This window comes from Salvelinus fontinalis, chromosome 28 (assembly GCF_029448725.1).
Source record: "Salvelinus fontinalis isolate EN_2023a chromosome 28, ASM2944872v1, whole genome shotgun sequence".
Classification (NCBI taxonomy): Eukaryota; Metazoa; Chordata; class Actinopteri; order Salmoniformes; family Salmonidae; genus Salvelinus; species Salvelinus fontinalis.
In genome coordinates this window covers 25177655-25203638 of record NC_074692.1, presented here as the reverse complement: position 1 = coordinate 25203638, position 25984 = coordinate 25177655, and the positions used below count along the sequence as shown (strand labels likewise).

General features: G+C 46.0%; 1 protein-coding gene across 4 annotated transcripts in view; it reads left to right on the top strand.

Annotated features, from left to right (window-relative positions):
* The window catches only part of LOC129826497 (calsenilin-like), a 68471-nt gene that overhangs the window by 3194 nt on the left and 39293 nt on the right, over positions 1–25984 (top strand). For all 4 annotated transcript variants that reach the window (XM_055887291.1, XM_055887288.1, XM_055887289.1 and 1 more), the window contains exon 2: positions 6769–6940. In XM_055887291.1, the coding sequence (XP_055743266.1) occupies positions 6769–6940 (172 nt within the window). The remainder of the gene's footprint in view (positions 1–6768; positions 6941–25984) is intronic.

The following is a 25984-nucleotide window of genomic DNA, read 5'->3' as shown; positions in this document are numbered from 1 at the left end:
AAGAGAGGAGGAAATAGGGGAGGAGAGGAGTAAATAGGGGAGGAGAAGAGAGGAGGAAATAGGGGAGGAGAGGAGGCGAGGAAATAGGGGAGGAGAAGAGAGGAGGAAATAGGGGAGGAGAGGAGTAAATAGGGGAGGAGAAGAGAGGAGGAAATAGGGGAGGAGAGGAGTAAATAGGGGAGGAGAAGAGAGGAGGAAATAGGGGAGGAGAGGAGTAAATAGGGGAGGAGAAGAAAGGAGGAAATAGGGGAGGAGAGGAGTAAATAGGAGAGGAGAAGAGAGAAGGAAATAGGGGAGGAGAAGAGAGAAGGAAATAGGGGAGGAGAGGAGGTGAGGAAATAGGGGAGGGGAAGAGAGGAGGAAATAGGGGAGGAGAAGAGAGGAGGAAATAGGGGAGGAGAGGAGGTGAGGAAATAGGGGAGGGGAAGAGAGGAGGAAATAGGGTGGGAGAAGAGAGGGGGAAATAGGGGAGGAGAGGAGTAAATAGGGGAGGAGAAGAGAGAAGGAAATAGGGGAGGAGAAGAGAGAAGGAAATAGGGGAGGAGAGGAGGTGAGGAAATAGGGGAGGAGAAGAGAGGAGGAAATAGGGGAGGAGAGGAGTAAATAGGGGAGGAGAAGAGAGGAGGAAATAGGGGAGGAGAGGAGGCGAGGAAATAGGGGAGGAGAAGAGAGGAGGAAATAGGGGAGGAGAGGAGTAAATAGGGGAGGAGAGGAGAGGAGGAAATAGGGAAGGAGAGGAGTAGAGGTGGGGAACAAGGGCAGAAGAGGGAGAGAGAGGCACACACACTCACAAACATGCAGAAAGAAGGACAGAGCTAGAGAGATGAAGAGAGAGAGATATAGAGAATGTACCATGGTCTCTCTATCTCTCCAGCGTGGCCAGATAGGATGTTAATCACACATGACTTGTTAATGGAATCACCCGTCTGTGACGCTACAGACGAGGACTTCTCTTCTCCGCTCTCCTCTGCTTCCCCTCCTCTCCGCTCCTTTCCTCTCCCCTTCCTCTTCTCTGCTGCCCTCTACCATCTCCTCCACTTCCCTCCTCTCACCCGCTCCCCCTCTTCTCCTCTCCACCTCTTCTCCTCTCCGCTCCTCCTCCTCATCCCTCTCTTCTCTACAGTTGTGTAAAGTACCTCAGTAAAAATACTTTAAAATTCTACTAAAGTCGTTTCTTGAGTATCTGTACTTTGCTTTACTATTTATATTTTTGACAACTTTTACTTTTACTTCACTACATTCCTAAAGATTTTTCTTGACACCCAAAAGTACTAGTTACATTTGGACAGGAAAATGGTCCAATTCACACACTTATCAAGAGAACATCCCTGGTCATCTCTATTGCCTCTGATCTGGCTGACTCACTAAACACACATGCTTTGTTCGTAAATTATGTCTAAGTGTTGGAGTGTGCCCCTGACTATCCGTAAATAAATAAAAACAAGGCAATTCTGCCGTATGCTTTGCATAATATAAGGAATTTAAGTATATTTGAGCAATTCCATTTACTTTTTAATACTTAAGTATATTTAAAATCATTTTTAGTCTTTTACTCAAGTATTATTTCACTGGGTGACTTTCACTTTTGCTTGACTAATTTTCTATTAAGGTATCTTTACTTTTACTCAAATATAACATTTGAATACTTTTTCCACCACTGCTTTGGTATTCTGCTCTCCACTCCCCTCTGCTCCCTCTCCTCATCACTCTCTTCTTTATTCTGCTCCTCACTCCCCCTCCTCTCTTCCACTCCCCTCTGCTCCCCTCCTCATCCCTCTCTCCTGTCCTCTGCTCATCGCTCTCCTCTCCATCATTAGTGATGGGTCTATAATGTCTCAGCATCTCCTCTTATTCCCCATCCCTTCATCTCTCTGTCTCTCTCCTCTCAGGGAGAAGTAGTGAAAAGAGAGAGACTGTAACTATTTGCACATCATTACAACACTGTATATATTTTGTTTATTATCTATTTCACTTGCTTTGGCAATGTAACATATGTTTCCCATGCCAATAAAGCCATTCAATTGAATTGAGAGAGAGAGAGAGAGAGAGTACCAACCAAGGAGGACCTACAGCAGCATCTAGATCTTCTGTACAGATTCTGTCAGACCCGGCCCCTGACAGTAAATATCAGTTCGACAAAATAATGGTGTTCCAAAAAAGAAAAGGTCCAGTTGCCAGGACCACGAATACAAATTCCATCTAGACATCGTTGCCCTAGAGCACACAAAAAACTATACATACCTTGGCCCAAACATCAGCACCACAGGTAACTTCCACAAAGCTGTGAACGATCTGAGAGACAAGGCAAGAAGGGCCTTCTATGCCATCAAAAGGAACATTAAATTCGACATACCAATTAGGATCTGGCTAGAAATACTTATAGAACCCATTGCCCTTTATGCTTGTGAGGTCTGGGGTCCGCTCACCAACCAAGAATTCACAAAATGGGACAAACACCAAATTGAGACTCTGCATGCAGGATTCTGCAAAAATATCCTCAGTGCTACCGCACGGCAAGCGATACAGGAGCGCCAAGTCTAGGTCCAAGAGGCTTCTAAACAGCTTCTACCCCCAAGCCATAAGACTCCTGAACATCTAATCAAATGACTACCCAGACAACTCTCTATTATCATCTATACATAGACACTTTAATAACCCTACCTGCATGTACATAATTACCTCAACTACCTCGACACCGGTGTCCCCGCACATTGACACATTGACTCTGTGCCGGTACCCCCTTTATATATCCGCGCTATTGTTATTTACTGCTGCTCTTTAATTATTTGTTTTTCTTATTTCTTACTTTTTTTTCTTCAGGAATTTAATTCTTAAAACTGCACTGTTGTTTATGGGCTTGTAAGTAAGCATTTCAATGTAAGGTTGTATTTGGCGCATGTGACAATTGATTTGATAATATGACATTTTAAAGGTTTTTATTTTTTTGGAGTGTAATGTTTACTGTAAATGTTTTATTGTTTATTTCACTTTTGTTTATTATCTACTTCACTTGCTTTGGCAATGTTAACATATGTTTCCCATGCTAATAAAGCCCTTAAATTGAATTGAGAGAGAGAGAGAGAGAGAGAGAGAGAGAGAGAGAGAGAGAGAGAGAGAGAGAGAGAGAGAGAGAGAGAGAGAGAGGAGAGAGAGAGAGAGAGAGAGAGAGAGAGGAGAGAGAAGAGAGAGAGAGAGAGAGAGAGAGAGGAGAGAGAGGAGAGAGAGAGAGAGAGAGAGAGAGAGAGAGAGAGAGAGAGAGAGAGAGAGAGAGAGAGAGAGAGAGAGAGAGAGAGGAGAGAGAGAGAGAGAGAGAGAGAGAGAGAGAGAGAGAGAGAGAGAGAGAGAGAGAGAGAGAGAGAGAGAGAGAGAGAGAGACGCGCTGTGTAATGACAACATATGTCTTGCATGATCTATTGACAAATGGGACTAAAGACATGATGACTAATATTAAATAATTGATGGTAAATGGCAGTATACTGATGTGTGTGTGTGTGTGTGTGTGTGTGTGTGTGTGTGTGTGTGTGTGTGTGTGTGTGTGGGTGGGTGGGTGGGTGGGTGGGTGGGTGGGTGGGTGGGTGTGGGTGGGTGGGTGTGGGTGGGTGGGTGGGTGGGTGCATGCATGCATGCATGCTTTTGTGCGCGCGCGTGTGTGGTGATGTCAGAGCGATCCAGTGAAGTGCTGCCCTATGCCAAAGCCATTTGGAACATTAAGAGAGAACAGGAGAAGGGAATCCTGGCTGATATTTGTGTGTGTGTGTGTGTGTGTGTGTGTGTGTGTGTGTGTGTGTGTGTGTGTGTGTGTGTGTGTGTGTGTGTGTGTGTGTGTGTGTGTGTGTGTGTGTGTGTGTGTGTGTGTGTGTGTGTGTGTGTGTGTGTGTGTGTGTGTGTGTGTGTGTGTGTGTGTGTGTGTGTTTGAACAGTAGACTGGCCTTACTGTATGAATAATCCAGAAAGTTTTTTTATTTTTTATTCAGCAGCCTCGAACTGGATAGGGAGGAAGGCTAGTTCAGGGTGTGAGTTGCTCCTCTCCTCTTCATTGTACGTCTCTCCTCCTCCTCCTCTTCCTCCTCTCTTTCCCCCTCCTTCTGTCTTCTCCTCATCTTCTCCCTCATTTCATCTCTTCCTCCTGCATGCCCTCTCCTCCTCTCTTTTCCCCCTCTCTCTGTTCCTGTTAATATTCACACAATGAAAACTATTTCCTCCAACTGAAAGACTGATCCGCTCCTGTCCTTCTTTTCTTCCTTCTCCATCTCTTCCCCCTGAGCGTGCTCCTTCCCCTGAGCGTGCTCCATCCCCCTGAGCGTGCTCCATCCCCCCTGAGCGTGCTCCTTCCCCCCTGAGCGTGCTCCATCCCCCTGAGCGTGCTCCTTCCCCCCGAGCGTGCTCCTTTCCCCCGAGCGTGCTCCTTTCCCCCGAGCGTGCTCCTTTCCCCCCAGCGTGTTCTATCCCCCCTAGCGTGCTCCTTTCCCCCGAGCGTGCTCCTTTCCCCCGAGCGTGCTCCTTTCCCCCGAGCGTGCTCCTTTCCCCCGAGCGTGTTACTTCCCCCCGAGCGTGCTCCTTTCCCCCGAGCGTGCTCTTTTCCCCCGAGCGTGCTCCTTCCCCCCTAGCGTGTTCCTTCCCCCCGAGCGTGTTCCTTCCCCCCGAGCGTGCTCCTTTCCCCCGAGCGTGCTCCTTTCCCCCGAGCATGTTCCTTCACCCCTAGCGTGTTCCTTCCCCCCGAGCGTGTTCCTTCCCCCCGAGCGTGCTCCTTTCCCCCGAGCGTGCTCCTTTCCCCCGAGCGTGTTCCTTCTCCCCTAGCGTGTTCCTTCCCCCCGAGCGTGTTCCTTCCCCCCGAGCGTGCTCCTTTCCCACGATCGTGCTCCTTCACCCCTAGCGTGTTCCTTCCCCCCGAGCTTGTTCCTTCCCCCCGAGCGTGTTCCTTTCCCCCGAGCGTGCTCCTTTCCCCCGAGCGTGTTCCTTCCCCCCGAGCGTGTTCCTTTCCCCCGAGCGTGCTCCTTTCCCCCGAGCGTGCTCCACCCCCCTGAGCGTGCTCCATCCCTCTGAGCGTGCTCCTTCCCCCCTAGCGTGTTCCTTCCCCCCGAGCGTGTTCCTTCCCCCCGAGCGTGTTCCTTTCCCCCGAGCGTGCTCCTTTCCCCCGAGCGTGCTCCATCCCCCTGAGCGTGCTCCTTCCCCCCTAGCGTGTTCCTTCCCCCTGAGCGGGTTCCTTCCCCCCGAGCGTGCTCCTTTCCCCCGAGCGTGCTCCTTTCCCCCGAGCGTGTTCCTTTCTCCCTAGCGTGTTCCTTCCCCCCGAGCGTGCTCCTTTCCCCCGAGCGTGCTCCTTTCCCCCGAGCGTGCTTTTTTTACACTTAATCTGGCAACAATAAAAATATTACCAGATAATAGGATGGGTATAATTATGTCACTTCATCTTCTTATGTGGTCATTATGCAGTGGGAAATGTATGTGACATGAACAAACACACCCACACACACAAGCACACACACACCGCTCACACACCACACACTCTCTCTCGTTCTGTTTTCCCTTATTTCTCTCCTACCTTATCTACCTCCCTCTCTCTACCCTCGTCTTCCTCACCTCATGCTCCTGTGAAATACACAGAAATAGCCATGCAACATTTATTTGCACTTATCTACATCTCTCCTTCGTTTTTCTTTCCCTCCACCCCTCTCCCTTTTCCAGTCTTCTCTCCATCCCTTTCTCTCCCACATTCCTCCACCATTCTCTTTCCCTTGTCCTTATCCCCCCCTCTATATCTCTAGCTCACCACTACCTCCTCTCTCATCCCTCTCTGCCAATACTCCCCCCTAAACCTCTATTCGTCCTGTGCTCGTGCTTAGATAGCGCAGTATTCATTAGGATAATTGACTTCAATTCTTCCAAGAACAAACTCCAAGAACAAACTCCTTTACATCCTCTCTCTAGCTCTTCTCTCTATCTATCTATCTCTCTCTCTTTCTCTCTCTCTCTCTCTCTCTCTCTCTCTCTCTCTTTCTCTCTCTCAGTATGAAGAGAGGGATGTGCCTGTGTTGTCAGACTCCCCCAGGATCTCACAGCCGTTTACACCCCTCCGCTGTGTTTTTCCCCCTGTCATCCCTCGCTTCCCTCCCACACAGCAGAGAGCAAACAGAGCTCCTGTATCTTCTCTCTTTCATCTCCTTCCCTCGATCACCAAGGGGACCTAGCCAATCCTGTGTTTGTGTGTGTGTGTGTGTGCGTGCGGGCGGGCGGGGGGCGAGACAGATGACTGATCAATGGGGACGTTTTAGGAGAGTTTAGGGAAATGAGCTGTATCACTCTTATCAGATCTCTCATCCATCCACACTGACTTTCATAATGCCCTTGGACCACACAAGCACCTTGTTGAAACATCCTTATGTAAAGAGACAATGTTGTTCTGCTATGCTTTAGGATTAGTGGTGGAGACACACCCTAGGACCTCCCCTGCTCCCCTTTCCTTTCTATAATTCCCCCATCCTTCTGTTCCCTCCCATCTGTCTGTTCTCATATTGAATCTGTGATCTGATGACCCTGACCCTATCTCTATCTCTATCTCTATCTCTATCTCTCTCGAGCCTCTCTGTGGTTGCACATCTATCATCATGGGTCTGCAGTAATAATCATTCACTGTCTGTCTCCCTAGTGGTCTACAGGTCTGTAATTAAACTTCATGACTTCCTCTCTCTCTTTTTCTCTCTTTTTCTCTCCTTTTCTCTCTCTCTCTCTCTCTCTCTCTCTCTCTCTCTCTCTCTCTCTCTCTCTCTGTAGGAGGATGGTAAGGTGGTGGATGGCAGTCTGTTGGGTGATGCCAACGGGGTGGAGCCAAGTCCAGGAAGAGTGAAGGAGTCTGGGAAATGGCAGAAGCCACGGTTCACACGCAAAGCCCTGATGAGCTGTCTGGTCAAATGGATCATCACCAGCAGGACAACACCAGACAAAGGTGAGGAGAGAAGACGGAGGGGTTGGGTTGGGTGTGGGGGGAGGGTGGCAGGTGAGGGGGGTGAGTGGGGGAGAGGTGGACAGAGTGGGAAAGGACAGAGAGAGAGAGGTGGTGGAGAGAGAGGGACAGATTTGTGGAGAGGGTGGGGTTAGGTTGGGTGTGGGGGAGGGTGGCAGGTGAGGGGGTGAGTGGGGGAGAAGTGGAGAGAGTGGGAAAGGACAGAGAGAGAGCGGAGAGAGAGCGGTGGTGGAGAGAGAGGGACAGATTTGTGGAGAGGGTGGGGTTGGGTTGGGTGTGGGGGGAGGGTGGCAGGTGAGGGGGTGTGTGGGGGAGAGGTGGAGAGAGTGGGAAAGGACAGAGAGAGAGAGGTGGTGGAGAGAGAGGGACAGATTTGTGGAGAGGTTGGGGTTAGGTTGGGTGTGGGGGAGGGTGGCAGGTGAGGGTGTGAGTGGGGGAGAAGTGGAGAGAGTGGGAAAGGACAGAGAGAGAGAGGTGGTGGAGAGAGAGGGACAGATTTGTGGAGTTGAATGTGTAAACAGTAAGTAACTGAACTGGAATGGATTCAAGACTGGACTGGCCTGACCTCTGCTGGTCCCTGTGGGTGAGCATACACATGTAGTGGGCGGTACATTCACCAAGGGGTCAGAGTTCTCACACACACACACACACACACATACACACAGACATACACACACACACACTGTATTTGATGCATCAATGGCCTTTTTTTTTTGCTCATTATTTTGGAGCTCTTAGTTACACTTCAGTGGCTGATTGCAGATTGAACAGACAGCAGCTAAAGCGTCCCTCTCCTTCTTCGTGTCTCTAAATATACAGTGTTCACATCATACTGTTCCATTAGACCAGGGATCATCAAGTAGATTCAGCTGTGGGACGATTTTATTTCTGGACCTGATGGTCGGGGGCCAGAACATCATTACAAATAATTTGCAGACAGCAAATTGACCGCAAGAATCCCAAACAGATATAATGTTTGAATAAAACATAATCATTTCAAACATTGGTTATGAGAAACATAAACACTCAAGAGTGTTTCTCATGGTTTCATGTTTTTGCATGGGTTTCTCATGTTTTTGCATGGGTTTCTCATGTTTTTGCATGGGTTTCTCATGGTTTCTCATGGTTTTTCATGGTTTTTTCATGATTTCTCATGGGTTTTTCATGATTTCTCATGTTTTTTTCATGATTTCTCCATGTTTTCTCATGGTTTCTCATGTCTTATTCAGTTTCTTGTTTTTCTTTGTGCCTTTTGTAAATGAGCAACTAGGTGTCACCATTAGATTATTTTTCTAGTCATGTTTTTCAGTTTGAGAATGATGAGAAACACTCCCCACTCTTCCTTAATCGCATAATTTTGTTTTTAATGACATCTCAACAATTTAAAATCCACATTTAATGCAGATGTCACATAAATATAAACAAATATAAATCATTGTTAATGTTTAGAAAATGTACTTTCGTATACGATCATGTGTCTCTCTATTATGGGTGGGAATACTTGGGAACAGATTTCTTAAATTATACTGAACAAAAATATAAACGCAACATGCAACAATTTCAATGATTTTACCGAGTTACAGTCTAAGAAAGGTAATCAGCCACTTGAAATAAATTCATTAGGCCCTAATCTATTGATTTCACATGACTGGGCAGTGGTGCCTGGGAGGGCATTGGCCCACCCACTGGGGAGCCAGGCCCAGCCAATCAGAATGAGTTTTTCCTGACAAAAGGGCTTTAATTAAAGACAGAAATACTCCTCAGTTTCATCAGCTGTCCGGGTGGCTGGTCTCAGATCCCGCAGGTGAAGAAGCCGGATGTGGAGGTCTAGCGTGGTTGCACGTGCTTATGAGGCCAGTTGGATGTACTGTCAAATTCCCTAAAATTACATTGGAGGCAGCTTATGGTAGAGAAATTAACATTAAATTCTCTGGCAACAGCTCTGGTGGACATTCCTGCAGACAGCATGCCAATTGCACGCTCCCTCAAAACTCTGGCATTGTGATGTGTGACAAAACTGCACATTTTAGAGTGGCCTTTTATTATCCAAGCACAATTGTTTGTGTGTGTGTGTGTTATTTCTTACATTATTAGCCCAGAATGTTTTTTGTGTTATTACATAGAGCCAGAAATAACTTTTGGATATCAGAGCGGCGGTAACTTACCAGAATTACAGCCAGAAATACCACTGATCCAGGGCAATCGAACTTATCCTAGAGGCTGCTCCAAGATGCCGCCAATGGAGAAGAGATATTTGGAGTAGACTTCTAGTCCGACTCGGGAGGCGTGCACACCATCCACTGCTTCCGAGTATTTTACTCGCTAATGTTCAGTCCTTGGACAATAAAGTAAACAAGCTCATGGCGAGGATCTCCTTCCAGAGAGACATCAGGGACTGTAACATACTCTGTTTCATGGAATCAGGGCTCTCTCCGGATATACTGTCTCAGTCCATACAGCCAGCAGTGTTCTCAGTACATCGTGCAGACATGGAACAAAGAACTCTCCACGAAGAAGAAAGGCGTGGTGTATGTTTTATGATTAACGTACAGGAACTCAAGTCCTTTTGTTCACCCGACCTACAATATCTCTGTTACGAGAATTATGTTCTCAATGTTCATAAACCCAATTCAATTAAACTGTGCAAGTGTAAGAATGTGTAAGAAACTGGTTGAAATGAAACAGACGGAGGCCCAGCTATGATAGTCAGAAAGTTTATTTACGAGAGCGCTCGTTAGTTGTACAAAACCATTCATTTTATGAATGGCTTCTTACGCACATACTTTCACACACAAACTGACTCCTTACGCACATACTTACACACACAAACATTAGGTATCCTACGCACACACTGTCCCACTACCCAGCCGACAAAGATTAGGGGAGTCTGTGAGAATCACTCCCCGTCCTCCCTCAAGATAGGGAGACCCTGGGAAGTACTCTCAGTGGCCCCCAGCCAAGGTCGGCACCGAATCTTGCTCAGACAGTCTGTGTTTAAGACACTTCAGAGACATATTGTTATATTGTTTCACCCTAATTCTGACTAAAACTACACACATCATGACTAAAACTACACACATCATTCATTATAATTTTACTGACTAACACTACACACATCATTAACAATCATTTGATGATTCTAATGTATTTCATTGATGATTCTAATCAGTTACATACAATCATATAGTTTCAGGGTGGAATATTCTAATCATTCATTTAAACATATAAATTCCATCCACAATCAAATGTTGACCCTATTACCTCCCAAGAGAATTCTCTTTGGTTATAGTAACAGCAGTGTATAGTCCCCCTCAAGCCGATACCACAACGGCCCTCAAGGAACTACACTGGGCTTTGGGCAAACAGGAAACCACATATCCTATTTATTGTAGCTGGAGATTTTGGTGCATCGGTACTGCTTGCTGTTCGGTACTAGAGAGAACAGTCTATGACTTGGGTGGTTGGGGTCTTGACATTCTTTTAGGCCCTTCCTCTGACACCACCTGGTATAGAGGTCCTTGATGCAGGGAGCTTGGCCCCAGTGATTTACTGGGCCATACGCACTACCCTCTGTAGCACCTTGCCGTTGGATGCCAAGCTGTTGCCATACCAAGTGGTCATGTAGCCAGTCAAGATGCTCCCAATGGTGCAGCTGTATAACTATTTGAGGATCTGAGGGCCCATGCCAAATATTTTCAGCCTCCTTAGGGGGAAGAGGCATTGTCGTGCCCTCTTCACGACTGTGTTGGTGTGTTTGGACCATGATAGACCCTTAGTGATGTGGACACCGAGGAACTTGAAGCTCTCGATCCGCTCCACTTCAGCCCCGTCGATGTGGATGGGGGCGTGCTCAGCCCTCCGTTTCCTGTAGTCCACGTCAGCTCCTTTGTCTTGCTGATATTGAGGGAGGGTTGTTGTCCTGGCACCACATTGCCAGGTATCTGACCTCCTCCCTATAGGCTGTCTCATTGTCATCTGTTATCAGGCCTACAACCGTCGTGTCATCTGCAAACTTAATGATGGTGTTGCGGTCATGCACAGCCAAGCAGTAGTGGATAAACATTGAGTACAGGAGAGGACTAAGCACACACCCCTGAGGAGTCCCGTGTTGAGGGTCAGCGTGGCGGATATGTTGTTGTCTACCCTCACCACCTGGGGGTGTCCCATCAGGAAGTCCAGGATCCAGTTGCAGAGAGAGGTGTTTAGTCCCAGGGTCCTTAGCTTAGTGATGAGGTTGGAGGGCACTATGGTGTTGAATTCAGTTCTGTAGTCAATGAACAGCATTCTCACATAGGTGTTCATTTTGCCTAAGTGGGAAAGGGCAGTGTGGAGTGCAATAGAGATTGCGTCATCTGTGGGTCTGTTGGGGCCATATGCGAATTGGAGTGGTTCCACGGTGTCTCGGATGATGGTGTTGATGTGAGCCATGACCAGCCTTTCAAAGCATTTCATGGCTACAGATGTGAGCGCTATGGGGCGATAGTCATTTAGGCAGGTTACCTTGGCGTTCTTGGGCACAAGGACTATGGTAGTCTGCTTGAAACATATAGGTATTACAGATTGGGTCAGGGAGAGGTTGAAAAATCTCAATTGAAAAGCACGGGGTGGGGGGGGGAGAGTGAGATAGAGCGGGAGAGAGAGAGAGGTAGAGAGACTCAGTGAGCATAGCCTTGCTATTGAGAAAGGCTGCCGAAGGCAGACCTGGCTCTCAAGAGAAGACAGGCTATGTGCACACTGCCCACAAAATGAGGTGGAAACTGAGCTAACCTCCTGCCAAATGTATTAGAGACACATATTTCCCTCAGATTACACAGACCCACAAAGACATATCTACTGGGTGAAATACAACAGTGTGCAATCACAGCAGCAAGATTTGTGACCTGCTGCCACAAGAAAAGGGCAACCAGTGAAGAACAAACACCATTGTAAAAACTTTTATTTATTTATTTATTTATTTTCCTTTTTTGTACTCTAACTATTTGCACGTCATTACAACACTGTATATATACATAATATGACATGTTAAATGTCTTTATTATTTTGGAACTTTTGTGAGTGTAATGTTTACTGTTCATTTTTTATTATTTATTTCACTTTTGTTTATTATCTATTTCACTAGCTTTGGCAATGTGAACATATGTTTCCCATACCAATAAAGCCCCTTATATTGAAATTTAATTGATAGAGAGAGAGAGAGAGGTTGAGGAAGAGAAATATATAGAAGGGGAGGAAGAGACAGCTAGAGATGGAGACTGGGAGAGAAAGAGAGAGGTAGAGAGTGGGGCAGAGATAGAGGGGGAAAGGGGAGGAGGGTCAACAGTGTAATATCACAAACCCCTTTCCTGGGGTTTGTGATATTATGCTGTTGAGCTAGCCTTCACCTAGGTCCCAGCTAATGAGCAGCAGCTATAAACAGAGATGCATTACTGTATGTACCAGAGGGAAAGAGAGAGAGAGACTTAGAGGTTGGGGAGAGGGTTAATGAGAATGATCAAGACAGGGTAAGAGAGTGTGTTCACGATCAACAGAGAGAAAGAGAGAGAGTGGAAACAGACAGAGCGAGAGCAATAGGTCAGAGAGAGAGAGAGATAGACAGGTATAGAGAGGAGACAGACAGGGAGAGTGTGAGTGGTCATTGGGAAATGTGATAGAGAGAAAGAGATTCATGAGAGAAAAGGAGGAGTGTTGTGTTGTGTACTGTAGGTCAGTCTGAGTTTATCTTGTGTGGTGGTGCTCATCATCAGATAGATAATGGAGATATGGTGAAAGTAGTACATGATGTCCTTTGATGATGATATTTGCACGTGTTATTATCAGAGTGATACAAACCATAAAAGGAGGAGCATTTGAATTACACTTAGGTAAAGGTAAATTGAGGTTAAGAGAAATGAACATGTGTCTTACATTTTGTTCTGATTATAGAGACTCATAAAGTAGATCCATTCTTATGAGATGAAGGATCAAGGACACTAAGAGAACAATAAAGAGGGAGAAGGCGAGGGTGGGGGTGAGTTAGAGGGATGAGAAAAAGTTTAAGCTTAAGGTTTAAGCTGACAAAGAACTGTAGAACAAAAGGTGGAGAGGCAGAGAGATATGAATAAGTGTAATATAAGGAGGATGAGAGATTGAAGGGGCATAAGGTGAGGATAAGGAGGAGAGGAAGGAAGGATTTCTCAGTCTGAACAGTCAACCAAACATTTATGAATTGTTGTGATTCTTTCCTGACTGGCTGTGTGTCCCAGTGACTGAAACTGGAGACGCGATCACATCCATGTGTTGTGTGTTGTGGTTTGTTGCTGTGTGTCCCAGTGACTGAAACTGGAGACGCGATCACATCCGTGTGTTGTGTGTTGCGGTTTGTTGCTGTGTGTCCCAGTGACTGAAACTGGAGACGCGATCACATCCGTGTGTTGTGTGTTGCGGTTTGTTGCTGTGTGTCCCAGTGACTGAAACTGGAGATGCGATCACATCCATGTGTTGTGTGTTGTGGTTTGTTGCTGTGTGTCCCAGTGACTGAAACTGGAGATGCGATCACATCCATGTGTTGTGTGTTGCGGTTTGTTGCTGTGTGTTATATGAAACTGGAGACGCGATCACATCCATGTGTTGTGTGTTGCGGTTTGTTGCTGTGTGTTATATGAAACTGGAGACGCGATCACATCCATGTGTTGTGTGTTGTGGTTTGTTGCTGTGTGTTATATGAAACTGGACGCACAGGAAGCACAGGAGAGAAAGGAGGGACAGACGCTGCTTTCTACCAGAGAAAGAAAAGACAAGGAAAGAGAGAAGAGAAGAAACAGAGAGAGGACTGTGATTCTGAAGGAGAGAGTTGGAAGGTGTGTAGTGTTGTCTGGGTCGGCAGTGGAGGTAGGCTACTTCACCTAACAAAGACCTTCACTACAAAATAACTTAAATACCTACACCTTTGAGGGCTGAGGTACTTTATGTGGGATTATGTCCATACTAGATTCTGCACTGTGCCTCTCAGAGCTTTAGGCATCTCAGAAGACTGGACCAAGACTTCCTCCGTATGATTTTGTGTATCCAGCAGACTCGAGGGACTCACACTACCAAACAGAACTGAGCCTGTCACAGAACAATAATGACCAATACGACCCATGCTCTCTGAGACCGGACAGAGCTGTGTTTAACAACAGGACTGAGCTGCGTTCTCCTGGTGTTGGACTGTTTTTGACTGTGCATGACGTTGGGTTCCTTTAGAAGCAGACGTGTGGAGGTCCTGATTTGGTGCCGTTGAGCTCCTCTTCCTGGTTACCTGGTTTCTTCCTGGTTACCTAGTTACCCTAGTGAGGATGAACGAGTGCAGGACCAAGATTGAGAAGGAGGTGAATAACTTCCTACACTGCTTCTTTGGCTTCCTCACCGGATCACTCACTCCTCCAGGTAGTCTCTTCCTCTGTGTGTCTCTCCAACATCGTGTCAGGCTCTTCTCTGGCAGTGACCTACTGTATATGTGTGGGAGACTAGATAGCGAGATTAATTTACAGCATGAGGTTCATTCCCCAACAGCACACTTTTTTTGTTGTTGTCCCGGACAAGCACATATGATACAACTTATCTACTAATCAGCAAGCCCTCAATGAGTTGAATAAGGGGCTACAACAAAAATGCGTGCTGTTGGGGTACTTGAGGACCGGAGTTGGGAAACACTGATTTCCAGCATGGGTCAGAACAGAGCATGTTCTGGAAAGTCATCCAGTAAAATACTACTTGAGTATATGTCTAAAAGTATTTGTTTTTAAATATACTTAAGTATCAAAAGTAAATGTAATTGATAAAATATACTTATGTATCAAAAGTAAAAGTATAAATCATTCTATCAAATTTCTTATATTAAGCAAACCTGTAACGGCAGATTTCCTCCTCTTCGTCTGAAGAGGAGGTGTAGGGATCGGACCAAGACGCAGAGTGGAAAGTGTCCATGATTTATTAACAATAAACTGAACACTACACGAAACAAAATAACAAAAGCGAATCAAACCGGAAGACAGTCCCGTGTGGCACGAACACTGACACGAAATACAAACACCCCCAAACACACACGTGAACCCCGGCTGCCTAAGTATGATTCTCAATCAGGGACAACGATTGACAGCTGCCAGGCCGAACGCACAAAACCCCAACATAGAAAACAACACATAGACAACCCACCCAACTCACGCCCTGACCATACGAAATAAATACAAAACAAGAGAAAACAGGTCAGGAACGTGACAAAACCAGATTGCACCATTTTCTTGTTTTTAAAATGTGCAGATATTCAGGGCCACACTCCAAAACTCAGACATAATTTACAAACTAAGCATTTGTGTTTAGTGAGTCCACCAGATCAGAGGCAGTAGGCAGGACCATGGATGTTTTCTTGATAAGTGTGTGAAGTAGACCATTTTACTGTTGTGCTAAGCATTCAAAATGTAACGACTACTTTTGGGTGTTTGGGACAATGTATGGAGTAAAAAGTACATTTATTTCTATAGGAATGTAGTAAAGTAAAAGTTGTCAAAATATAAATAGTAAAGTAAAGTACAGATACCCCAAAAAATGACTTAAGTATAACTTTGAAGTATTTTTACGTAAATACTTTACACCACTGGGGGTCATTGGGTGGAACGCTCACTCTGGTTTCCTCCAGTCTGGTTTGTGGTCTATCTTGCTCTGACAGGTTGGAAGCAGCAGCACTATATTCCCTCTCTTAAATCAATGTTTTTTTTGTTGGTACTGGTACAAATACCAAGACAAATATCTGCAGTATCAGTGTAATTTAATGGCATTCAATGTAATGCCATTCTCCCTGACTTGTGGTTATGGCTTGGCTTGTCAGTCATTCTGTCTGTCTGCCTTTCTGTCTGTCTTTTGACATACATTTAATTAGATGTCTGCCTGTCCTTCCGTTGACATTGATTAGATGTAAAACTATCCCCAATCCTCTTCTGTCCTTCTGTCCAATAGCATCCATCCCTTCATCAGTCCCTCTGCCACTGCTGAATCATCAAGTGTGTGTCCTTCTCTTTCTTCGTCCTCTGTTATGTAGGCTAGGGCTGTCTGGGGAAAGCATTTCTGAGTGTATGCCATTGTTCTCTCCCCCTACCCCTTCTGAACTCCAGAGGCCAGAGAAGGGATAGGCAATAGTTAAAAAATAGGGCTGTTATGACTGTTGCTATACTGTTAAGATGCTTTTTTAAAGAACATATCTCTCTCTCTCTCTCTCTCTCTCTCTCTCTCTCTCTCTCTCTCTCTCTCTCTCTCTCTCTCTCTCTCTCTCTCTCTCTCTCTCTCTCTCTCTCTCTCTCTCTCTCGCTCTCTTTACTCAGTCAGTCCCTTTGAAAGTTGGCTTACGCAGTTCACAGTCTAAATCCCCATAATTCACAATTCCATGCAGTCTAGATAGGTAACGGATCTATAGGGTATTACACCCCTAAGCCACATTCTGGCTCAAAATAACCGGACAGATGGAGTTAGAGAAAAAGGGAGACAGAGAAAAGAAGAAAGGGTGGAGAAAGAGGAGTGATGATAAGAATGACAGGGGGGAGCTATATTCTTTTATTACTTTTTTCAGCATTAGAGAGAGAGGCAGAGATGAGAGAGAGGGGTGGAGGTAGGTGAGAACCAGGGCCAGAGGAAGAGAGATAGGGACTATTTCAAAGAAAGAGAAATTAGCTTTGTGATTAAAAAGTTATTCTCTTTAATTGCCTAGCTGTGGCTGTCTCTAAACCTGCGGGGCTGAGGTGGTGTATGAATGAGTGATTGTAATATGTAGAAGAGGGATTGGTATGAGTTAGACTTAATTCGGAGAGATTAAGTTAGGAGAGAGGGTGAGAGGAGAGAGATAAAGTAAGATATGAGGACTACCCCCCATGATTAATCTGACTTTACGGTAAAATGACCCCACTTGACCCGTAACCCTGGTGACCCTCCCTGTGTATGAACATATTAACTTTACCTTCCATAATTCTAGCTGCAACCCAGAAAGTGGCTGGGCATTGGGTCCCAGACTATTATTTTGGAATGAATGAATGAATAAATACATTAACTTTTTTTATTAGACCAAGTTAAATTATATATAGAGTTGGCTGTAGTGGAAGCATTAGTAACATCTGTGTGATCAAATTAGTTTATTTTGTTTCCATTTGGGTTCCTGTTTTCAATTTATATCATCCTTGAGACACTGTGAAAGTAAAGAGGAATATAGGAACAGCCAACCATGTGACACATTGTAGGTCTACACCAGTGGCGATCGGTGACGTTTATGATGAGGGAGGACGATATCATTTTTTATGAGCATGGCCTTATTTCTATGACAGCATATTGGATGACTGTCATTCATATTCCATTCACCCAGCTCAATGTAACATCGATAGGTTTAGGCTACTATATGATACTCTAATGTTCCCTATACCCATCATGTGATTGGAGGAAGATTAGATCTATGAATGAAATGAAAGTTTCCAACGTAGGTGCACAGGTCGAGAGAAACATTTTAGTAATCAAGGTGACAGACAATGACACATTCAATACCACTTTGCACACTCTTGCCTACTGATCTAGGGGGTAATCAGTAGTCCAACAGTTGCAAACGATAGTTTCTATTGGTCAAATTCAGGCATGTTTATCCCTGTTTCGTTATGTTTGTCAACAGAATCAAATACACCACTGATCACACGCAAACACAGTTCACTTTCATAGTAGAAACATACAAACAGCATGATCATTTTGCTCGTTGCATAATTCCTTCTCACATCTACACGCTCTCCTCCTCTCACCTTTTCCCTTAGCTTGTGGACTTCAGTGCACAACACATCAGCTGTCTGTAACCAGGTGAAAAAACGTTTCTAAGCCAAATTTTCATATCATAACCGCTAACCGCTACACACAGCCTATATCTTTGCCACCATAATAGCTAACTAAAAAGGATAACTTTTTAAATGTTTCATTATTTACATTTTTATGGAATTCACTGATCCTCCCCTTCCTCCTCTGAGGCGTCTCCATGTTAAATGATCATGGCTGTTTCTCTAGAACAGCTGAGTAACGCTCCATGTGATTCTTTAAATAGGCTAAACTATTATTTGATAAATCCTCTCATGTTTCATCTCTGGATGATTATTATGACTGAAGATATCAGATCACAAACCTCAGTCAGCATTCCTGTATACCAGAACTGTAGACTGGTAAACATGGCTCTGCTGCATACATGGTGCTAGCGCCCACTAGTGGGTATTGTAAGTCATTACACAGCTTGGATTTTGTCATGAGCATGGTTATATGACCAATTTTGTACTTTGTGTAGCTATTTAGTTAAGACCCAACTTTTACAACAGTTTCTACAGTTCCTCAAGTACACGTGTTACAGGTTGTATATTTGCTTTATTTTACATGTGATCATGGAACAGGAGAGGGGAGAGGGAATGTTAAACATGAGGAATGTGGACAGAGTGGGAGAAGCAGACAGAGAGACTCAGTGGTGAGAGAGAGAGAAGAAGAGAAGAAAGAGGTGGCTGTGCGTGATGTTTGTGAAAGGTCAGGTCTACTCTCTCTCTCTCTCTCTACTCTCTCTCTCTCTCTCGCTCTCTCTTCATCTGGGTCTGACTCAAGCCCAGTTTCACAAACTACAAACAGACTAGAAAATGTGACACACACACATACACACACACATCGTCTGTCCTCTCCACACAATTGTCAGCGTCAGTTCAATCTGTTCTGTGATCTATCGGGCTGTAGTTTGATATGACAGGTAGAATAGTTATTATCTGAGAGTTGACTTTATTATTAGTTTATTATCTGAGTGGATCACTCTGCAGTGTGTCTCAAAGTCTCATCTTGTCTTGTAGGATTCTTTAGTTGAGTCTAGTGTATAGTTAGCTGTCTCTTCTAGGACTCCTGTATCGATTAGCCTAATCTCATCTCATTGGAGTCTCTAGTCATCTAGTTTTCTACTCTATTCCGAGTTGGAGTCTAGTCTTGTCTAGCGTAGTATAGTCTAGGCTCTAGTTGTCTTGTGGAGTCTCATCTGGTGTGGTTGCTATGGGTACTGTGATGGCAGCTCTCTCCCTGGAGGCCAGGAGGCGTCTGTCTCGCCCCAGCTGTCTGTCTGACTGTCGCCATGGTGCTGCACGCTACCACCGCTCAGGTAGGCTCTCACTTCTCTCTCTACTTCTCTTTATTTGATCTCCTTTTCTCTGTCTGACTGTCACCATAATGCTGCTAGATACCACTGCTCAGCTACTGTACACCATCACATGTACTCTCTCTCTCTACTCCCTCAATATATTCTCAAGAACCCATCAGTTGTACACTTTTCCTAAATTCTCCTATTTTCTTTTTTTTTATCTTTCTTTTCTCTATCTCTCCCCCTCACTCAATCCCTCTCCTTCCCTCAAAGTCTACACCTGTTGTCTATGAAGCATGTGACCATTTTTTTGTTCTGAAGATCGATCTACAGTGTTTAAAAGCAGTATTTAGACATGTCCATATTGACATGTGTGTATCTTGTCTGTTTGTGTTTTAGAAACTGTGACTCTGCTACAGTATGACTGTTTTCACCAGCCAGATACAGATAGCATGGATCAATCCTCAGGCTATCTATGGCTCATCTGTCCAGAGTCTGGGGCTGCAACTGGGCCTAGAGCTGGAGATGGGGATGGGGCTGGAGCTGGGGCTGTGGTAGGAGCTGAGACTGGAGCTGGAAATGGGGATGGGGATGGGGCTGGAGCTGGGGCTGTGGTATGAGCTGGGACTGGAGCTGGAGATGGGGATGGGGATGGAGCTGGGGCTGTGGTAGGAGCTGGGACTGAAGCTGGAGATGGGGATGGGAATGGAGCTGGGACTGGAGATGGGGATGGGGCTGGGACTGGAGCTGGAGCTGGGGCTGTGGTAGGAGCTGGGACTGGAGCTGGAGATGGGGCTGGGGTAGGGGCTGAGACTGGAGCTGGGGATGGGGCTGGGGTAGGGGCTGGGAAGGAGCTGAGGCTGGGGTAGGGAATGGGGCTGGGGTAGGGGCTGGGGTTGGAGCTGGGGCTGGGGTAGGGGCTGGAGCTGGGGCTGAGGTAGGGACTGGCGGATGGAGCTGGGGCTGGAGTAAGGGCTGGCGGATGGAGCTGGGGCTGGGGATGGAGCTAGGGCTAGGGTAGGGGTAGGGGCTGGGGATGGATCTGGGGTAGGGGCTGGGGATGGAGCTGGGGTAGGTGCTGGGGATGGGGTAGGGGCTGAGGATGGAGCTGGGGCTGGGGTAGGGGATGGAGCTTGGGCTGGGGTAGTGGATGGGGTTGGAACTTGGGCTGGGGTAGGGGCTGGGGATGGAGCTGGGGTAGGTGCTGGGGCTGGGGTAGGGGCTGGGGATGGAGCTGGGGCTGGGGTAGGGGCTGGGGATGGAGCTGGGGCTGGGGTAGGGGCTGGGGATGGAGCTGGGGTAGGTGCTGGGGCTGGGGTAGGGGCTGAGGATGGAGCTGGGGCTGGGGTAGGGGCTGGGGATGGAGCTGGGGTAGGTGCTGGGGCTGGGGTAGGGGCTGGGGATGGAGCTGGGGTAGGTGCTGGGGCTGGGGTAGGGGCTGGGGATGGAGCTTGGGCAGGGGTAGGGGATGGGGATGGAGCTGGGGGTGGGTCTAATGATGCTCCTCTCACTGACCAGATACCAGACTTTGAGCTCTATCCTGTCCGAGTCTGCTCTGAATGCAAACTGTATGTTTTTTTTGTTTTCAGAAAATTTGATAATGAGCTAATCTCTGCAGTGATGCTGGCTGTGATGACACACACATGCACACATCAATCAATCAAATGTATTTATAAAGCCCTTTTTACATCAGCCAATGTCATAAAGTGCTATACAGAGAATTAGAGGGAGCATATTTAAATTCACACAGAACACCAGATAAAACAGGAGAAATACTCCAGATATAACAGACTGACCCTAGCCCCACAACTCATAAACTATTGCAGCATAAATACTGGAGGTTGAGACAGGAGGGGTCGGGAGACACTGTGGCTCCGTCCGACGATACCCCCGGACAGGGCCAAACAGGCAAAATATAACCCCACCCACTTTGCTAAAGCACAGCTTACACACCACTAGAGGGATATCTTCAACCACCAACTTACTACCCCTGAGACAAGGCCGAGTATAGCCCACGAAGATCTCCCCCATGGCACGAACCCGAGGGGGGCGCCAACCCGGACAGGAAGATCACGTCAGTGACTCAACCCACTCAAGTGACCCACCCCTCCTAGGGACGGCATGGAGAGCACCAGTAAGCCAGTGACTCAGCCCCCGTAATAGGGTTAGAGGCAGAGAATCCCAGTGGAAAGAGGGGAACCGGCCAGGCAGAGACAGCAAGGGCGGTTCGTCGCTCCAGTGCCTTTTCGGTCACCTTCACACCCCTAGGCCAGACTACACTCAATCATAGGACCTACTGAAGAGATGTGTCTTCAATAAAGACTTAAAGGTTGAGACCGAGTTTGCGTCTCTCACATGGATAGGCAGACCATTCCATAAAAATGGAGCTCTATAGGAGAAAGCCCTGTCTCCAGCTGTCTGCTTAGAAATTCTAGGGACAATAAGGAGGCCTGCGTCTTGTGACCGTAGCGTACGTGTAGGTATGTACGGCAGGACCAAATCAGAAAAATAGGTAGGAGCAAGCCCATGTAATGCTTTGTAAGTTAGCAGTAAAACCTTTAAATCAGCCCTAGCCTTAACAGGAAGCCAGTGTAGAGAGGCTAGCACCGGAGTAATATGATCACATTTTTTGGTCAAGATTATAGCAGCCGTGTTTAGTACTAACTGAAGTTTATTTAGTGCTTTATCCAGGTAGCCGGAAAGTAAAGCATTGCAGTAGTCTAATCTAGAAGTGACAAAAGCATGGATACATTTTTCTGCATCATTTTTGGATGGAAAGTTGCAGATTTTTGCAATGTTACATAGATGGAAAAAGCTGTCTTTGAAACAGTCTTGATATGTTCGGCAAAATGGAGATCAGGGTCCAGAGTAACGCCGAGGTCCATCACAGTTTTATTTGAGACGACTGTACAACCATCAAGATTAATTGTCAGATCCGACGAAAGATCTCTTTGATTCTTGGGACCTAGACCTTTGATTCTTGGGACCTTTAAAAGTAAAAAATCTGCCTCCATCCACTTCCTTATGTCTGAAATACAGGCTTCCAGGGAGGGCAATTTTGTGGCTTCACCATGTTTCATTGAAATGTACAGCTGTGTATCGCCCGCATAGCAGTGAAATTTAACATTATGTTTCCGAATGACATCACCAAGAGGTAAAATATATAGTGAAAACAATAGCGGTCCTAACACGGAACCTTGAGGAACACCGAAATTTACAGTTGATTTGTCAGAGGACAAATCATCCACAGAGACAAACTGATATCTTTCCGACAGATAAGATCTAAACCAGGCCAGAACTTGTCCGTGTAGACCAATTTGGGTTTCTAATCTCTCCAAAAGAATGTGGTGACCGATGGTATCAAACGCAGCACTAAGGTCTATGAGCACGAGGACAGATGCAAAGCCTTGGTCTGACGCCATTAAAATGTAATTTACCACCTTCACAAGTGCAGTCGCAGTGCTATGATGGGGTCTAAAACCAGACTGAATAATTTCGTATACATTGTTTGTCTTCAGGAAGGCAGTGAGTTGTTGTGCAACAGCTTTTTTCAAAAAAAATTGAGAGGAATGGGAGATTCGATATAGGTCGATAGTTTTTTATATTTTTTGGGTCAAGGTTTGGCTTTTTCAAGAGAGGCTTTATTACTGCCACTTTTAGTGAGCTTAGTACACATCCGGTGGATAGGGAGCCGTTTATTATGTTCAACATAGGAGGGCCAAGCACAGGAAGCAGCTCTTTCAGTAGTTTAGTTGGAATATGCAGCTTGAAGGTTTAGAGGCCATGACTATTTTCATCAATGTGTCAAGAGATGAAGTATTAAAAAACTTGAGTGTTTTCCTTGATCCTAGGTCCTGCCAGTGTTGTGCAGACTCAGGACAACTGAGCTTTAGAGAAATACGCAGATTTAAAGAGGAGTCCGTTATTTGCTTTCTAATGATCATGATCTTTTCGTCCAAGATCTTTTCGTTATCACTGCTGAAGTGAAAGCAATCCTCTCTTAGGGAATGCTGCTTTTTAGGTAGCTTTGCGACAGTATCAAAAATACATTTAGGATTGTTATTCTCCTCAAGTTGGAAAAGTAGGATGATCGAGCAGCAGTGAGGGCTCTTTGATACTGCACGGTACTGTCTTTCCAAGCTAATCGGAAGACTTCCAGTTTGGTGTAGCGCCATTTCCATTTCAATTTTCTGGAAGCATGCTTCAGGGCTCAGGTATTTTCTGTATACCAGGGAGCAGGTTTCTTATGACAAATGTTTTTTGTTTTTAGGGGTGCGACTGCATTTAGGGTATTACGCAAGGGTACATTTAGTTCCTCAGTTAGGTGGATAACCGATTTTTGTACTATGACGTCCTTAGGTAGCTGGAGGGAGTCTGGAAGGGCACCTAGGAATCTTTGGGTTGTCCGAGAATTTATAGCACAGCTTTTGATGATCCTTGGTTGGGGTCTGAGCAGATTATTTGTTTTTCGATTGCAAACGTAATAAAATGGTGGTCCGATAGTCCAAAGATTCACATTATTTATTCCACGGGACAAAACTAGGTCCAGAGTATGACTGTGGCAGTGAGTAGGTCCAGAGACAGGTTGGACAAAACCCACTGAGTCGATGATGGCTCCGAAGCCTTTTGAAGTGGGTCTGTGGACTTTTCCATGTGAATATTAAAGTCACCAATAATTTGAATATTATCTGCCATGACTGCAAGGTCCGATAGGAATTCAGGGAACTCAGTGAGGAACGTTGTATATGGCCCAGGAGGCCTGTAAACAGTAGCTATAAAAAGTGATTGAGTAGGCTGCATAGATTTCATGACTAGAAGCTCAAAAGATGAAAACGCAGTCATTTCTTTTTTTGTAAATTGAAATTTGCTGTCGTAAATGTTAGCAACACCTCCGCCTTTGCGGGATGCGCAGGGGATATGGTCACTACTGTAACCAAGAGGAGAGGCTTCATTTAACACAGTAAATTCATCAGGCTTACGGCATGTTTCAGTCAGGCCAATCACTTAAAGATTATGATCAGTGATTAGTTCATTGACTATAACTGCCTTGGAATTGAGGGATCTAACATTAAGTAGCCCTATTTTGAGATGTGAGATATCACAATCTCTTTCAATAATGACAGGAATGGAGGAGGTCTTTATTCCAGTGAGATTGCTGAAGTGAACACCGCCATGTTTAGTTTTGCCCAACCTAGATCTCAATGAGGATAGCTGAGCTGACTACACTGACTGTGCTAGTGGCAGACTCTACTAAGCTGGCAGGCTGGCTAACAGCCTGCTGCCTGGCCTGCACCCTATCTCATTGTGGAGCTAGAGGAGTTAGAGCCCTGTCTATGTTCATAGATAAGATGAGAGCACCCCTGCAGTTAGGATGGAGTCCGTCACTCCTCAGCAGGCCAGGCTTGGTCCTGTTTGTGGGTGAGTCCCAGAAAGAGGGCCAATTATATACAAATTCTATCTCTTGGGAGGGGCAGAAAATAGTATTCAACCAGTGAATGAGTTGTGAGACTCTGCTGTAGAGCTCATCACTCCCCCTAACTGGGAGGAGGCCTCGATGCCGACACATCTTTCTAGCTGATTTACACGCTGAAGCTGTGTTACGCTTGGTGACCTCTGACTCTTTCCTCCTAACATCGTTGGTGCTGACGTGGATAACTATATCCCTATACTCTCTACACTCTACAGTTTTAGCTTTAGCCAGCACGATCTTCAGATTAGCGTTAACGTCGGTAGCCCTGCCCCCTGGTAAACAGTGTATGATCTTCAGATTAGCGTTAACGTCGGTAGCCCTGCCCCCTGGTAAACAGTGTATGATCGCTGGATGACTATTTTTAAGTTTAATACTGCTGGGTAATGGAGTCGCCAATGACTAGGGTTTTCAATTTGTCAGAGCTAATGGTGGGAGGCTTCGGCGTCTCAGACCCCGTAACGGGTGGAGGAGAGACCAGAGAAGGCTCCGCCTCTGACTCCGACTCGTTGCTTAATGGGGAGAACCGGTTGAAAGTTTGTGTCGGCTGTCGGCTGAATGAGAGACACCGGTTGAGCATTCCTACAGCCTTTCCTTCCAGAAGCCATGAGAAAATTGTCCGGCTGCGGGGACTGTGCGAGGGGATTAATACTACTATCTGTACTTTCTGGTGGCACAGATGCTGTTTCATCCGTTCCTTCACATAAATGAACCTTGCCTAACGATTGCGTCTGAAGCTGGGCTTGCAGCACGGCTATCCTCACCATAAGGTGATCGTTCTCCTGTATATTATGAGTATATAATGAGTACAGTGACTGCAATTAGAAGGCATAATGTTACTACTTAGCTTCGGCTGATGGAGGTCCTGTAGAAACATGTCCAGATAAAGTGTCCGGGGTGAAAAAGCTGAATGAAGAAAGTAGAGCGAGGGCACACGCACGCACGCACGCACGCACACACACACACACACACACACCCACACACACACACACACAGGGAATGAAAACATGATAAGAATAGTACACAAGATTAAATGAAGATTAGGACAAGGATCAGTTTCTTTCACACATACACACACTTTTTGGGTCACAGGATGGCAAGCAGGCTTCCCTAACATGTCAGGGTGATGATTATAGTGTATAAATATGAGGATATGGAGTATTATAGTTAGTGCTGTGGAGGTAGGAGCAGAGGACAGAGGAGAGGGGAGAGGCTCACCACAGGTCGATTGATCTCTCTCTCTCTGGCCTCTCCCCGTCTCCATCAATGCATTAGTGCACACACCCACCCACACACACACACACACACATACACACACCTGTCTCTATCACCATGTCTCTATCACCATATCACTCAATGCATTCGCAAGTGCACACTCATGTGTGGATGCACACATACAGATACATCAACCATTGTTTAGCACTTGCAGTGT